We start from the raw sequence: 16739 nt of genomic DNA, 5'->3' as shown, positions 1-16739 counted from the left end.
AAGTTATAGTAACAACTTCATAACAAAAAGACAAGGGTTATTTCCATTTCTTGCAGGTTTTTTTTCACTTTAATTATAAAAGAAACAATTGACTCTTCACCAAGCATTGACATTTAAATAAAAATGCCCAGTCCAAATAATGTAATTTTGTCAATAATAAATAATACTATAAAATGTACACAAAAAGGTTGAGAATTCACCATAAGATAAAATATAGAAGGGGTAGGGGAATGCTTGGGACAAGTAGGAGTTGTTGGTGCTGTAGGAAGAAGGGTCTTTTAGCAAAATGTGAGGGTTGGGTTTACAAGTCACAAAAAAGCTGATCAGCTATACATCAACACTATCAACACAACAAAGATTTTTTTTTGTCTATTTTCTTTTGTACAAAGTGGGGAGTCTTACTAGCGAGCATCATCGTATGCACTGTGGAGTTGTACTCAAGCGAGAGTTAAGGCAGCTTTTCTGTTCACGTTTGAAAAGTGACATGAAAAATGTCATGTTTTTGTTTTGTATTTCTACTCTCTGTCATAAAGATTTTGAATATGAAGTTGTCATTGCATATCTTAGGCTGTTGACCTAGCCTATTTAATTTCATTACATGGGTGCTGAATGTTCTCTTTTATTGTTAATCTCTCCGCCATAAAATAGGCAGATGACTTTAACCAAATACAATTTGCTTTCCACTTCATTCCTGTAAGCATTAGCAAGACTGATGATGCTGGCACTGGAGGGTTGAATTGTCTTTTCGGTCACAACGATGAAGGTGATATTAAAGTGTGTGTGTTGTTGTGTTCGGGTGAGTAGGTCTATGCGTCAGGGCCACTCAAAGCTATGTGGAAGTGTTAGAAGGGGGCTCTGCTAAAAATAAATAATAATAATAGTTGTATTTTCAGGCCCACCGTGTTGGCAGCAAAGAAGATCTACCCTGACACCTAGTGGCAATTCTAAGCCTTGCACATGTTAATTTTTCACTGAGATGCACCCAGACAACGACAGCAATGGTCAGATGAGATCAATTCAACACGTGCATGCACACAGACCGGCACACACATTTCTGCAGTCAGACAGAAGCCAGACCTGTTTCATTGTCTCAGTTTCAACTGTCTCCCACATCTGTCAAGAACCGTAGACACTACACGTTTCCAGTTTCAAGGCTATATTTATCCAAGTATCTCTGGTTCACATTACACATGGTGGTGAAAGTGAATGAAGTAAAAGTGAATGAAGAAATGGAAATGATTCCTCAGAATTTATGTTTCTTATGTGATCTCTGATTTTGGTTGGAATCATTGAGAATAAGTCTGTACAAAATTGAATTGTTTGAAAATGAATTGCTACTCTTGGAGTGTGCACTATAGTGACTGCAAAGGCTAGGTGGCCGAGTCTGGAAATATCAGACACATTAAAAAAAATATATATAAAAAATAATAATAAGCGAGAGACTGAAATTCAAGGCAATGATTACTGTGACACAGAATCTCAGTCTTGGCACATGACAGGCAAAGCCTAAATGCCTGACTATCAACATGGGGCAGATTGTGTTGCAGTGCACTCAGAGTCAACAGACTCTAATATGAACATTGGCAAACACTACTGTCATCAGGAAGGGAGTCAAGAGAGAGCAGTTAGAACAATACATGGATGGAGAGAGAATGAATATCTAAACTTCATTTTAGTTAGTGTATGTGCGTGTGAAAGAGAGAGTACATCATAGAGCATGGTGAGTTGTTGCTTTTGACACCTCTGTCTGTGTGTGTGTGTAACCCATTTTTGTAATAAAACATGCGACCCATAGCTCTGGAGGGTGTATGACATTTCCCATTGGTGTTCAGTGAAAGAGAAAAAAGGTTCAGACTCAAAGGGAAATGGAGAGATGGAAAAAGAAGTTGGCAAGAAGCTGGAGATTTTGGCAGGAAAGATTGCACATGAAAATTGAAAAAGCTAATTTGATGTTGAAAGAAGTCCGTGGGGGAGAAATCGTTTAATCTCTACAAGATAATTGAGCAAAAAAATCCTCCATGAAGCCATAGCAAACGTAATGACACCAAAACATAGTAAATAAATAGATGGCAAAAATGTTAGTGTCTACTGGCAGTATAAACTCTGATGAAGCAAAATAAACACTGCCAAAATGTTATAATCCAGACAGATTAACACTGGAAAATGACAAAATGTAGAACAGGATGAAGGACAGGGAAGTGGGATGATTCCCTATATCATAATAAAAGCCCAGGCTGCATCACATCCGGCCGTGATTGGGAGTCCCATAGGGCGGTGCACAACTGGCCCAACGTCGTCCAGGTTTTACCGGGGTAGGCCGTCATTGTAAATAAGAATTTGTTCTTAACTGACTTGCCTAGTTAAATAAAAGGTTAAATAACTGTTAAATTGTTTTAAAAATGTAAATATGACTATCTATGACAACATGTGTGACTGATTAAAGAATTGTTTAATTTATTTCAGTAGTTTGGCTTGACAAATAGTTTGGACCATTGTTTCCAGAAAATTATCCAAGATTGACAAGCAAATTTGATTGTAAGAGAGAGTCGGCATCACTTGTCAATGGTAAATCCTAGTGCAGCATTACGACCCTGAACACTAGTGATGAAACAATGCTAATGGGTGTGGTCTCAACTCCTGATTGACGCAATCCCTTAGCGGTGTGATGAGCAGCAGTCCTGTTTTTGCTTCCATGCTGGAAGTCACTCCATTACCATAACCTTACTGTACACATCAGAGATGTGGCTGAAGATACAGTATATCATTATCATCAATAGCATTAGGATGTGAAAAATGTAAATATATAAATTATGATAAGAATTAGAATTACACATCTGATTCGGTCTGACCGGGGGCTTGGAGAGATGCAAAATGGCCTCCACGATGGCAGAGATTGCACATAGTCCACAGTTGCCCACCGTCATTTGCTGGTGAGATCGCTACCCTGTTGTCCACAAATCAGTGAGTGAAGATATACTTGAAAATCCTTGTCTTTTATGACCATGAAACTCACTAAAGAGGAGCAGATCAATCGTCCCAAGGTCTCGTTTTATTGTGGAGATATCCCCATTGCTCTACTAGAGAAAGGCTCTGTGGTGGCAGGGGGGCCCTGGTATCTCCAGGGATGGAGAGTGCTACAGTCAGAACACAAGGATTTCACCGCTCCACTTTTTCCTTCTTATTCCTGAACCCATGAGGCTCAGAAAATGTCTCCTTCTGATTGTTACCTTCCATCATGAGATGTCTCTTTTTGGTTACCAGTTAAAAACAAAAGTCCTGTTACTGTCAATGGTGGGATGGGGGTTGGAGGTTAGCATTTTGTACTGGTTGTGATCATGCAAAGGAGGGGGGGGTGACTTTAGCCTGAATTTCATGCCACATGAAAACTCCCCCTTTCACTGTGGAACAGACTGGCTAAAAATGCTACATTAAGCCTCTTCCAGCGAACATAAAACTGCTGGTAAACCTATTGGGTTAGCATTGTGGCTTCTCCGGTCGGGTAGCAGAGATCTGACAGAGCATTTGCTTTGGAAGGGAGACGGGCAGTGTGGATGGTTTGAGTGGTCAAGATTAGGGTTACATGGCTGGTTGGCTGGGAGAGAGGTTTGTGGAGTGGAGGAGCAGATGGTTGAAGGCTAGTGTTGTCAACAGCTTCAAAAGCGTCCCTCATTCTGTTGGGGAAATACTGCCACCTGTCTGAGCTGAAATGTGAAACGAGAAAGAGGATCCAGAATTAGACATATTAGATCAGACAAAGGGAATCCCCATTCTACAGGTCTATTTTTCAACCAGACACATCTCTCGCTCAGATCCAGTTGATTTACTGCTGCATGCTTGACTAAAATAGCATTAGCTTTTTATCAACCCTAACTTCAGAGTATATCTTCCCTGATGCTGGTACATTTCTGTCAGCACTCCTCTCAGATCAGGTCGAAAGCTACAGCAAGGGCAGTAGTGAGAGGGAAACATTGCAATACATCTATGCAGACAAAAAAGGTCAGTTTATGCTTGATGAGGAAACTTTTCTATATATTTAAACAATATGATCAAACATCAGTGCAATTATATACATCAACATATGCTACAAAGCAGCACAAACACCCTCCACAGAGTTAAATCAGACATCTTAATGTTATGAAGGCCTTTTTGTGTGACATTTACACAAAAAAAGCTGTCATTTCCACACCACCTGTAGTAGGGACAGGTACAGGGCAGATATTATGAGAGGGGGACCTCTTTGGATCCTCAGTAGGGGGCTCCATGAGACCAACCTTTTCTGCCTCATTTGTTCTGATTGCGTATTCGCAGGCACCTCCTCTTTAACGGCGGCTCCAGCTCGGGGCTCCCTGCCGCCAGAGGAGCGCTGATGCTATAGGACACAATGGCTGTCTTGTCGCTGGGCTTTGGCCCGGGCTGGATGACACAGCCAGCCTTGGGCAGCAGCAGTGCATAGGCGTGGTCGTCATCATCGTCCAGAGCCATAAGGTCGCCGTAAGCTTCTAGCTTGCCTTCATCTGTGCCCCCCTGTGCTGCCTCGTCACTCGGGCCTCTCTTACCTGGTTCCCATTCCGCCACTGCGCAGCTGTTCTCCTTCAGGGCATCCCGCTCCAGCTCGCAGTTGGCCGGTTCGCCGCCACCTCCTCTCTGACCAGTGTCAGACGGAGGTGTGGGTAGCGTGCTCCTGCCGGGACTGTCTGTGGATTGACTGCTGCCATTTACTATGACATTAAAGGGGGCAGCGAGGTTGCAGGGCTGGGTCTGTGGGGTGCCAGGGTGGTTTATGAGCTGGGTGGGGTAGGAGTTTTGGTTTGGCTGGGGGGATGGTGATGTGGCCTGGCAACAAGATATGGAGTTTGGCTTCAGAGAAACACTAATGGCCTCCCTGACCTCCTGGCTCATGTCCTCTAGGCTGCTGTCCCCCTTCCCAGAGACATCCAGAGGGGATGGTCCAGAGGGTGGGGGGCTGGATGAGTCCCCTTCCGGTTCCACCTTCACCTGGACACTGGGCACCACCCGCTGGATGACCTGCTGCAGCCGCGACCGCTGGCCCAGAGTCAGGTCGATCACTCCCTCGGGGAGGGAGGCTGCGGGGCCACCAGAGAGCGAGAGTCCCAAGGTGTTGGCACTCCCCGGACTCTCAGTCTTCACGGTCAGGTCCACCACGTCAATCCTACTCCTCTCAGAGCCAAAGCGGTCCAGAGTGTAACCAGAAAAGCCCAAGGAGTGCACCCCAGAACTGGAGGACCCCAACTTCAGTTCCCCTCTGGAGGAACCAGGGTAGAAAGGCTTGAGCTCTGTCGGATCAGTGTTCTCCCCCGATGCACTCGGAATGGGGTCGTTGTTGTTGCTGGGGTTGTCCTTCGAGGTCTTGGGGTTGAAGGGGAAGGGTATGGGTATAGGGATGGGCACCGGCAGGGGCACGATGACAGGGTAAGGGACCAGCAGGGTTGGTGGGGGCACCAGGGGGGCGAGGGAAGGTATACCGAAGTTCATCATGTGCGGCATATGCATGGGCCCGTTTGGCATCATGTTGGAGGTGAAAGGAAAACCAGGTATGTGTAGGCCTGGATAGGGTGGCATCATCCCTGGAGGGTTCCCTCCAAGGTTGGGGTTGTTGGAGGGGTGGTGGCGGGGTGAGAACTGGGGCCTGTGCATAGGGCTGGATGGCGGAGCCAGGGTTCTGGGTGGTGGGGGTGGTGGTCCAATGCCAGGGATCATTGGGTTGGACAGAGGACTGTTGGGGCCTGGGCCGTGGGGAGGTGGGCGGAGGAACGACGGGCGCATCTGCTGCATCATCTGATGCTCCATGAAGAAGGGCAGGGGCACGGGCCCCCGGGGCGTCATCACCATGGGGGGGCTGCCCGAGGGGACTCCCATGGGAGGGTGCCGCGAGGGGTGTGGGGGAGGGGGTAAGGTGGGACTCTCGTGCGGTCTGGGTGTGGGGTTTTTGGCGGACGAGGAAGAAGGAGAGCAGACAGTGCCTGTCTCAGAGGGAGAGGCAGCGGTGGAGCTGGAGGGGACTGGCACAGAGGGGTTTGCCCCAGGAGAAGGGGCTTTGCGACGTAAGTCACCCAAAGGTGTGCCCCAGGAATCGGGGGTTAAAAGCTGCAACCCAGTGCTGCTCTCTGACTTGCCCTCCACAGGGCCGTGTCCTGGGTTACACAGGCCCCCTGGCAGCGCCGCCTGAGTCTCTTTGTAGAAGATGTCCATCTTGTACTGGTTCAGGCATTTGGCACTGCAGAACTGCAGCCTCCGTTCACCGGCACCAAAATCCAGGTACTCCTTGGTGTGGCGGATGTGTTTGCACCAGTCACACACCTGTAACACAAAAAAAAAACACAAGACCAAAGACATCATCAGGTACAATGCACTACAGACACCACACATAAGCAGTTAAAAAGTCAGCAACATCATACACTGTGTACAAAACATTAGGAACACCTGCTCTTACATTTACATTTACATTTAAGTCATTTAGCAGACGCTCTTATCCAGAGCGACTTACAAATTGGTGCATTCACCTTATGCCATGACACTGACCAGGTGACTCTAGGTGAAAGCTATGATCCCTTATTTATGTCACTTGTTAAATAAACTTCAATCAGTGTAGATGAAGGGAAGGAGAAAGGTTAACGAAGGAATTTTTAAGCCTTGAGACAAATGAGACATGCATTGCGTATTTGTGCCATTCAGATGGTGAATGGGCAAGACAAAAGATTTAAGTGCCTTTGAACGCGGTATGGTAATTTCTCCAGGCGCACCGGTTTGAGTGTGTCAAGAGCTGCAACGCTGCTGGGTTTTCACGCTCAAAGAGTTTCCTGTGTGTACTGTATCAAGAATGGTCCAACACCCAATTGGCATTCAGCCAAATTGACACAACTGTGGGACACATTGGAGTCAACATGGGCCAGCATCCCTGTGGAACACTTTCGACACCTTGTACTGTAGAGTCCATCCCCCGACTAATTGAGGCTGTTCTGAGGGCAAAAGGGGGGTGGAACTCAACATTAGAAAGGTGTTTGCCCTTTTGCCATGTTGTTACTCTATAAAAGGGATGGGAAACTGGTGGCCAGTGGGCTCATGCCCCCTTTTGTAGGTCTACGGACCAATTAGATTAAATTAATTGATTAATTGATCATCAGTTATCATATTAAAAATTGCAAACATTTGCCTCCACCCTATGGAAAAATGTGTAGATTTGCTTTAAAAAAAACTATTTAAATCTTCGCTGTCATGAGGGGGGACCAATTAAATGTTTTGCTCGTAATGTGGGGGGTATGGATACACAGAGTTCCGTTTTGGATCGTAATGAAATGACTTGGTCAAATTCTGTTTCGTTACACCAAGTAAATAAAAGTCCATCTGCACTGCACCTGTGCATGTTTGTATCCTCGTTAGGAAAACCCATCTGTATTTTTCTTCCACTGCATAAATCTGCATACTCTACCCAAAACCCCCAAAATATGATCGAATGTGTGTGAGTGAGACAGAGATTTTCATAGCAACTTCGTACTGCTATGACCCTTGCGGTGCAAATACTGTCCTACACATGGTAACACCCTGATAAATACAACCTGAGGAAAATCCAGCTTTAAACAGACTTAAGTGAGTGCAAATCTGGATGGGTGTACGTAAAGCTTTTAAAAGGACAACACTTTCTCCAGACATGTAATTCCCATTTACACTTGCCATGGGGTTGTCACCTCTTAAACGAACCACTCAGATACACATTTAGCCACTGTGACAGTGGCAGTGGCCACAGGCACAGCACATAACAGCCTCAAGTAAAAGGTTTTCCCCAAGGTATGATCATGAGTGGGGGTACGTGATTGTGGTGGGTGGGTGAGATGGACAGACGGAGACAGTGAACAAGCTGCCAGTAGGGGGCACAGAAGAGAGTCTGACAGCTGGGCGGAGTTCTACGTGTTCAGTTGGCTGCTGAGCACCACCTAGGAGGGTGCTATAATGCGGCGCTATTCACTACGGATGTGCAACTTTAGTATGAGTGTTTGGGATATTTTCATTACATAAAAAAGTCTCTTTGATTCATGAATTGACAGCATTAAAATATAATTTACAGCATTAAAGTGGAATTGACAGCATTAAAATGGAATGGGATCATCCAACCCTACCGCGGGGCCATTACATTGGGCAGGGCAGGGGAGCAACCTAGCACAACTTGTCAATACTCTGTGGGATGTCAGGATATTTTTTTATTGGCTACAAACATTTCCAAAACGCTCAAAAACACTGAACGTCCAATCATCACGTGGCCGTTCTCATTAGAGTACCTGAAATAATTAATGTGACCCTAGTGAGTGGAAGGCGATGGGTGGGCCAGGGAGATGGGGCACACAACTCACTCTGCCAGCTCAGAGGGACGTGGCAGCGACTCACTGGAGATAATTAAGGCATTAATCAGCTGTCAGACCCCTCAACGACGTCCATCCATCACACACACCCTAATCCCCTTTGCTGAATGCTAATACGGTGTGGGATGCTACTGGAAGACGACTATGATCCTACGCATTCAATCTTTCAGAGATTCACGTATATGCCTGCTGCACTCGAGTCCCATGTTGATTAGAACATGCACACAAGCACGCAGACAGACACGCACGTCATGACAACTTCAGATTTGGAATGGTCATGAATTCTTCCCAAAATCAACATCAGCTTTAGGAACCCCCATCATTTGGCTTTCACAGTAACATGGCACTCGTGTGTCATCCTCCTCTGAACCCTGTCCTGTTTCATTGATTTGTTCTTCATTTGTCACTCTAGTAGTTTAAGACCTACTGAAGTACCTACTCAGATCTCAGTTGATAGGCCGCCCTGATTCATTCACTCTCCCCTTTTATCTCTCTTTTCCATCTCTTCCCCCTGTCTGTCAATTGACAGGTCACACATGTCAAAGCGATGGACAACTCAGTCAATATCAATCTTGTCCATACTGGAATTTTACTGTTAAACAGAGATCTCCTCCATCGTCAAACGGCCACTGTGGGAGAGGCTGTCATGATGTAGACATGACGATCAGACCATCTCTGCAATGCTCTGTTATAGTGGCCAGCATTACAGGGTTAGTGTTTCATGTACTGTGTTGGTACTGTTACAGGTGAGTGATCCATAGTCACCTTTCAGCGAGCGTTGATATCTGTAGTCTTCTTTTTAAAACTGTCTATTCGATCCAGTGGAACGCAATGAGCCATAGCAAAAAAAAAGTCTGAAAAGTGCCCTGAGAGTTGGGTTCAATGATTGTAAGCCCGGATATTTTAAATTATAAGTGTTGAAATTTTCCTGGGCTAAAAAAGAAGACAGATGGAGAGCACTTAACGAGTTTCTGCACCGTGAGTGAAATTTCACTGTGCATTACCCTAATGGAGTCATTTCTCTCTCTAGTCTCTCCCTAGTCTCTCCCTCTCCTGCACACAGATGTTTTCAGTTGAATATAATTATGGTCATTTATTTCCACCGTGGCCATCGTAATAGCGGTCGCTCCGGCTCCGTTTAACCATTTGCGTTGCTGTAGGTATTTACCTAGCTACCTACCAAGTACACATGGACATCATGGGGCCATTTATTCCTTGATTATCTTTCAAGGACCTGTTACACACGATTTCACAGTCTTGTTTCTAATGCTCTTGAACTGGAATTTACTATTCATAATAATATGGTATGATTAATTAAAGAGTAATTAATAGATCATTATTATGTTGTAACCACTTTGTCATGACATTGTTTAAAGTACTTGTAATACTGATTTCGCATTTGTCTAATGAATTTAGTTTTGAAAATCCATCCATCTCGCTAACCGTCTGGTTAAACACTAAGCAAACGGATCAGCAAGGGAACAGAGTGTGATACTGTGTGTGTGATAGTACGCACTGGAGAAACAATATCTGATGGGGGGGGCAGTATTATTCTGGACAGTATATTATGGGGACCAGTTTCTGATGGGGGAACAATGATGAGCTTATGAAGCCTGCAAAAAAAAACATGAGTCTATTCCATCACAAATCACTTAAATTAATGAATTGAACCAGATACAATTCAAATATAAAATGGCCATTATTGTAGAGCTAATATTTACATGCGAATCGTATGTCCAATTCTGTTGCTGGATTGAAATGTATTGATGTTACCAAGCCCAAAATGGTAATGATCAAATTGGCAGAAAATTCCCTAAAATTTTCTATGGAGTGAACATAACATCTGAATCTAACACAGGGCAGAATGAAAATGAGAAAATAAAACTATTTGAATGAAAAAAGTATGTTATTCACATTAAATCAATAAAAATGAAAAATGTTTTTAAAAAATTGACTAACAGCACATTCTCTAAAAACAAACATCTCTACATTATTCAACACATCAAACAGTCATGAATATCAAAATATACCATTACATTTCTACAGTTAGCAATCAAAAACTTAAACTATCTTGTTGTTAAATGTTTTAGTCCTTACAAGCACATCGCTGTTTGTTTTGAAGACAAGCCTGGGCGTATCCTTAGAATAGCTGTGCTGGGGTAATTTCTCACCACGGCCGTCTTCGTCTCTCGCCTGAGGGGAGAAATAACGGCCTCTTTTTACGAACTGACAAAATAAACAGGTGGACAGAAAAGAAAGGAAAACAACATCAAACGTATGAATGGAAAGACACCGGCAAAGGTGAAAGGGTGAGCATGCTTTGGGTTGTGGAATAATAAGCAAGTTCTCATTATCATAAATGAAAGCCATGTGGAAAAGTGTGAGTGTGTGTAACTATGGTTAAATGTTCACATTGACAGCTGAAAATAAGTTATACTGGCCTTATCATTATGAACTGTGAAAGAGGGGAATTCTAATCTAATTTAACCAGGGAGGCTGGTTAAAAGGCTACATTAATCAGATTTAAAGACTTCCATGGAGAAACAATTATTTAACAATGTCACAAAAATCAAGGTTAAAGGAAACTGGATAAGGGATTTAAAATCCACCAGCACTACTTCGGCACCAGACACCGTGTAGATACACATTGATAATAATTTAAATGTACCCCCCCCCACACACACAAACACGCACGCCATTGTGTCATTACCCAGTCTCCATTTTGTGCTGTGACCCTCTGGCCCTGTGCCAATTCATTTACATATAGTGCTAATGAGGTGCTGGCACAGTGGATGAGGCATGAGGGGCACACACACAGACAAACAGAGAGAGAGACAGCGAGGGAGAGAGAGACAGCGAGACAGCGAGAGAGAGAGAGACAGCGAGAGAGAGACAGCGAGAGAGAGACAGCGAGAGAGAGACAGCGAGAGAGAGACAGCGAGAGAGAGACAGCGAGAGAGAGACAGCGAGAGAGACACGAGAGAGAGACACGAGAGAGAGAGACACGAGAGACAGCGAGAGAGAGAGAGACAGCGAGAGAGAGAGACAGCGGGAGAGAGACAGCGGGAGAGAGAGAGAGAGACAGCGAGAGAGAGAGAGACAGCGAGAGAGAGAGAGAGACAGCGAGAGAGAGAGAGAGACAGCGAGAGAGAGAGAGAGACAGCGGGAGAGAGAGACAGCGAGAGAGAGAGACAGCGCGAGAGAGAGAGAGAGAGAGAGAGAGAGAGAGAGAGAGAGACAGTGAGAGAGAGAGACAGCGAGAGAGAGAGACAGCGAGAGAGAGAGACAGCGAGAGAGAGAGACAGTGAGAGAGAGAGACAGCGAGAGAGAGAGACAGCGAGAGAGAGAGACAGCGAGAGAGAGAGAGAGAGAGAGAGAGAGAGAGAGAGAGAGCGCGAGAGAGAGCGAGAGAGAGAGAGAAATTACCCAGCGTGAAAGTTCAGTCATACAAAGGGGACACCATGTCTTTTACTGTGAATCAGGCCCACCACTGTTGTATGAAGAGACTGAGAGCATGAAGGAGAACAGACTACCTGGAGACAAACCCAGACACTAAGAAAGTATCTACCCGCCATGGGTTAAAAATGAGTCCTCCAGAGATCTCAAGCCACATTTTGAAACAACTTCCCATCCAAAGTAATCATTGGTCATCATTTTCTAACCATCAGTTGCTGTTGCAGTGATTATGGGAGATGTCCCACTCTCCACTTTCAAAAGTTACTCTTCCTCAAATTACTTCTTGGCTATTAGACATTTACTTTACGCAAATATTACCACAGTTGGTCCCCCTGAAATATTCAGTAACATGTCTTATGGATGGCCACACCATGTCAGCTAAATACAGTTGCAGTCCGGCTAAAGGGTCCGGTGTAAACATGGCATCACAGTTCCACGCCACTGGTATGTGTGCTCACTGGTGACTCCAATGCCCAGAGGGAGTGGTACAACAGCTGTCACTGTGAGGAGCTCCATCTGGGCATCTGGGCCTGCCCAGGTGTGTGTACGTTTCAACTGCCAAGAGGTGTTTTCCAAAGGATACTGACGGGTTTACCCTCACAATTGTACACACACATACCCACAACAAGAAACAGACATTCACGGAGACGTCCCATTGCACAAATCCTCACACACATCTAACACAAATGCAACATTTTTCCCCCACCTGGGACAACACACATCTTTGGGCCAGCCCCCTCCTTCTGTCCTCTCATTAGATTACCCAGCTAACAGGAAATGTTCCTCGAACATTCTCTTCTTGTTCCCATTTGGTTGTGGGATAACAAGCTTGTATACGATAGTCAAGTAACTTATGTACTGTAATGCCATTCTAAAAGTGGTATTCATGTCATAGTACAATGTTCTTGGAAGTCAGTGTTTATTAAGCTGGCTAACAGATAAATAATGAAAATTGCTGATTGTTCCATCCAAGCCACGATTTGTAAGGATCTTTACTCTAGCTGGGCTAGTTAGACTTTCAGAAGGAGAAAGAGCATGATATGACCATCTCAGTGTAATGCAAGTTCAAGCTCCAGTTCCTTTCCTCAAACTCCTCTCAAAGTTACCCTTTCCCTTTTTTTGTATTAAATCGCTGTCAGCTATGAAATAATCACCTCCCTCACTAGGCTCTCCTGCTGCGACAAAGGGGCCTAGACTGAGTCACAATGCTGACAGTTTACACACACACCTCTATTATTCAGTGTGTCTTCCTTGTCACTGGATCCAGAAGCTAAAGTAAATTGCAGAGTGTGTCAGAGCAGTGCAGGCAACCGCTAGCCAGTGTGTAAAGATTTGTGTCTGTTTGAAGTGATGTGACAATACTGTGGTGACGTAAAGAAGCACTCTGCCCCCTCTTGCCTGGAGGGACCTCAGAGACAAAGACACAAAGTCTCTTGAGGTGTATGGAAAGATTCCTGAGCCATGAAAAAAAGAGGCGTATTGCAGCGGAAATGAGATGTAAAATACAAGCTAGGGTCTCTTCACTTGGACTTTACCCTCCCTCTCTAGTGCTTTTACATGATGTGACAGTGTGTGTGTGTGTTTGTAAAACATTTTTCACAACATCAGTTTTATTATTCTGTATTTCTTGAATGTCTATGTGAAATAAACCAGACTAGTCATTAGCTGAGCTCAAAACTGGATCAAAACTCTTCTACCCCAAGCCACCCTATCACATGGCTGAATGTTGGTATTATTCCTGGTGCACTGGATGGATGGTGTTGTGCAGTGGCAATGGTCGAAACTGAATCCTCCCCACCCGCTCGCCATAACAGGAGATTGGGTTACACGGACGAGGCAGCTGTAGATATTTAGTGAAACTCAATGCGTCTCCACTGCTCACCCCTTTGCCATCCTACTCGCTATGTCCTAGCTCCCCTTTCAGACACAAGACACATTTTCAGCCATGCAATTTTTTGTTGTTGGAAAAAACTGGAGGGTTTGTTGTTGTGGCCAACCTTGTGGGTGCATGAAAAAAGAAACATGTGGATATCACTTACACAAATGGCCTGCATGAATGTGAGAGTGTGAGACATAATATAGAATCTGCACCTCCTCAGCAGACAAGGATTTTCTGTGCTCTAGCCATGTCTGTTTTCCTAATGTGGGAATTCTTGTCCCTGGATAACACTTCACTTTGTTCCTTACTCACTGAAATACAATATCTCTTCTGTTATGCTTTTGTTTATATATACATACATAAAGCAATCATAGTGAGTAAGGAACTTAGATTTTAGAGTGAACTATCACTTTAAGACTAGCAATGCTTAGCAAACGTGTGAAGAAGAACAGCAGGCACAAGGCAACTCATGCTGTGAAAATAGATAGTTTGAACAGGAAAAAAATGGGTTCAGGTATCTTGAAAAAATGATCATACATATGTGTACTTCCATTTCAACAGCTAGTAGCATACAGAGCTATGCTAAGTGATTATGTTTGGGTGAAAAATGTCCTTTAGACAAACAAGGGAAAGGAATAAAGACATATCATACTTACCCTGTAATTCCTTAAATATCCAAGCTTAGGTATAAGAAAGAAAGCAGAATGTTTAACTTCAGGAATCAGGACAAACACTATTTAACTTAATGACTGTCTGTCTTTGGAAAGACAATATATACTGATCAATGGAACCAATGCATGTTTGAAAGTAAACTGATCTGCATAGGCCATGAGGGTTTAAATGACTGAAACTGTGTTTCTGGATATCCAATGATGAAACCACAGGCCAAGGCTGGATATTGGTTTCATGTTAATCTACTACAATGGGTACTCAGAAGTGAAAGGTCAAAACTCAGGAGTGAAATATCCAAAGAACCTAAACTTGTGGGCACCTTACCCAGCCAACTAGTGGAAATACTGTACAAAGCTGAAAGTTGGTCACTACAATTCCTAAGGTTTGACAAGTGTCTTACAGCGTGGATGTAGGGAGGAAGTGGATATAGGGAGGAAGTGATGTCAGTACACATGTATTTATCACATGGTCTTGTGTGCACTTTCATAATTGGTTAAGTAATAAGGCAGGAGTGTTGAGAAGGAGCTTACCTTGTTTCTCTTGAAGTAGGCTCTGCGGCAGGCAGCAAAGCACTTCTCACTGCAGAAGCTCTTTAGCTCAGTGCCCATGTTGAGGGAGTAGCGTTTGACGCCAACCTTCTGACACCATGCGCACATGATCTGGACGTTAGACACATCCTCGTCTGGGGGACCACAAACACATGACCTGGACGTTAGACACATCCTCGTCTGGGGGACCACAAACACATGACCTGGACGTTAGACACATCCTCGTCTGGGGGACCACAAACACATGACCTGGACGTTAGACACATCCTCGTCTGGGGGACCACAAACACATGACCTGGACGTTAGACACATCCTCGTCTGGGGGACCACAAACACATGATCTGGACGTTAGACACATCCTCGTCTGGGGGACCACAAACACATGACCTGGACGTTAGACACATCCTCGTCTGGGGGACCACAAACACATGATCTGGACGTTAGACACATCCTCGTCTGGGGGACCACAAACACATGATCTGGACGTTAGACACATCCTCGTCTGGGGGACCACAAACACATGACCTGGACGTTAGACACATCCTCATCTGGGGGACCACAAACACATGACCTGGACGTTAGACACATCCTCGTCTGGGGGACCACAAACACATGACCTGGACGTTAGACACATCCTCGTCTGGGGGACCACAAACACATGATCTGGACGTTAGACACATCCTCGTCTGGGGGACCACAAACACATGATCTGGACGTTAGACACATCCTCGTCTGGGGGACCACAAACACATGATCTGGACGTTAGACACATCCTCGTCTGGGGGACCACAAACACATGATCTGGACGTTAGACACATCCTCGTCTAGGGGACCACAAACACATGATCTGGAACACCCCAGACAAATTTGCTGGAACTAGGACAAAGCATAATGATAGTCCAACCGGTGGCCCCCACCCCATCAACTCCGCCTCCTCCCCCCTTCCCCAACCCCCCCAACAATCTGACAGCCACCTGTCAAATCTCATCATGTGAATGATCCCACCAACAATGCATCCTGACCGTATTCCCCTTCCAGGCAAAATAGGACAGTGCTTCCTACCCCAAGGGGTTTTTGCTGCAGTCATGAAGGCAGTACGAGACATTCTAACCAGACAGAGATACCCGAAGGAATATCTGTGGACAGAAATTGGTTGCTGATTTTACAAAAATATTTTAGCTGAAGTTTACCTAATTAAATTGCAGAGGGCTTCATTGGAAATTCATTAGAAAATGGAAACTAAACACTAGTCAGCCCTCCATGACATCAAATGGGTCTGTCATCTTAAACAACGGCTGCTGGGTAATTGCCATTGGTTTTTATCTGCTTAGTGTAGTACTATGTGGAGAGAGTTCCAATAACTTACAATTATCACATTATGACTATGTGTGTGCAAAGGTGAAAAACAATGTGGCCATTAGTGTTTCACCTTCGCTCACCCTTTTATCACACCGTGGTGGGTACTGGAAAGGCTTTTTCTCTCTTGTTAAGCTTAATGGATCTATAGTGCAAATCCTTTTCAAAGTAAAGACTAATTATCAATTAAGGGGAATAGCTCCCAGGAGGCCCAACGTTAGCACCATGGCCACAGCATGCATATTATATGCTCCTTTATGCTCCTGCTGCATGGTTCATATTTACCAGTGAAAAATATAGATTTTTTTCTTTCAAGCAAATAATTCCTGGGGAAGATCATTTTAGAAAATCTATGTTAAAATGTCCCATGGTAACCTTGCAGTATTGAAATAAAATGTACGGCAACAACACACAAGTTGAAGTGTTCATTTGGAAGTATCTCATTATTTCATACAA

General features: G+C 44.6%; 1 protein-coding gene across 6 annotated transcripts in view; it reads right to left on the bottom strand.

Moving 5' to 3' along the window:
- Positions 1–2426: 2426 nt before the first annotated feature.
- Positions 2427–16739, bottom strand: part of LOC115162172 (sine oculis-binding protein homolog A) — a 44425-nt gene continuing 30112 nt past the window's right edge. For 3 of the 6 annotated variants that reach the window (XM_029713217.1, XM_029713215.1, XM_029713213.1), the window contains 5 exons: positions 14910–15061; positions 14364–14387; positions 10470–10565; positions 4272–6318; positions 3583–3701 (listed from right to left, as the gene is read on the bottom strand). In XM_029713217.1, the coding sequence (XP_029569077.1) occupies positions 4282–6318; positions 10470–10565; positions 14364–14387; positions 14910–15061 (2309 nt within the window). In that variant the 3' untranslated portion in view covers positions 3583–3701; positions 4272–4281. Of the gene's footprint in view, positions 3702–4271; positions 6319–10469; positions 10566–14363; positions 14388–14909; positions 15062–16739 lie in introns of all 6 variants that reach the window. The other 3 variants (XM_029713214.1, XM_029713216.1, XM_029713218.1) reach the window with 2 other exon arrangements.

This window comes from Salmo trutta, chromosome 25, assembly GCF_901001165.1.
Source record: "Salmo trutta chromosome 25, fSalTru1.1, whole genome shotgun sequence".
NCBI lineage: Eukaryota > Metazoa > Chordata > Actinopteri > Salmoniformes > Salmonidae > Salmo > Salmo trutta.
Note: the sequence above shows the minus strand (reverse complement) of the source record. Positions and strands in the feature narration are given on the sequence as shown.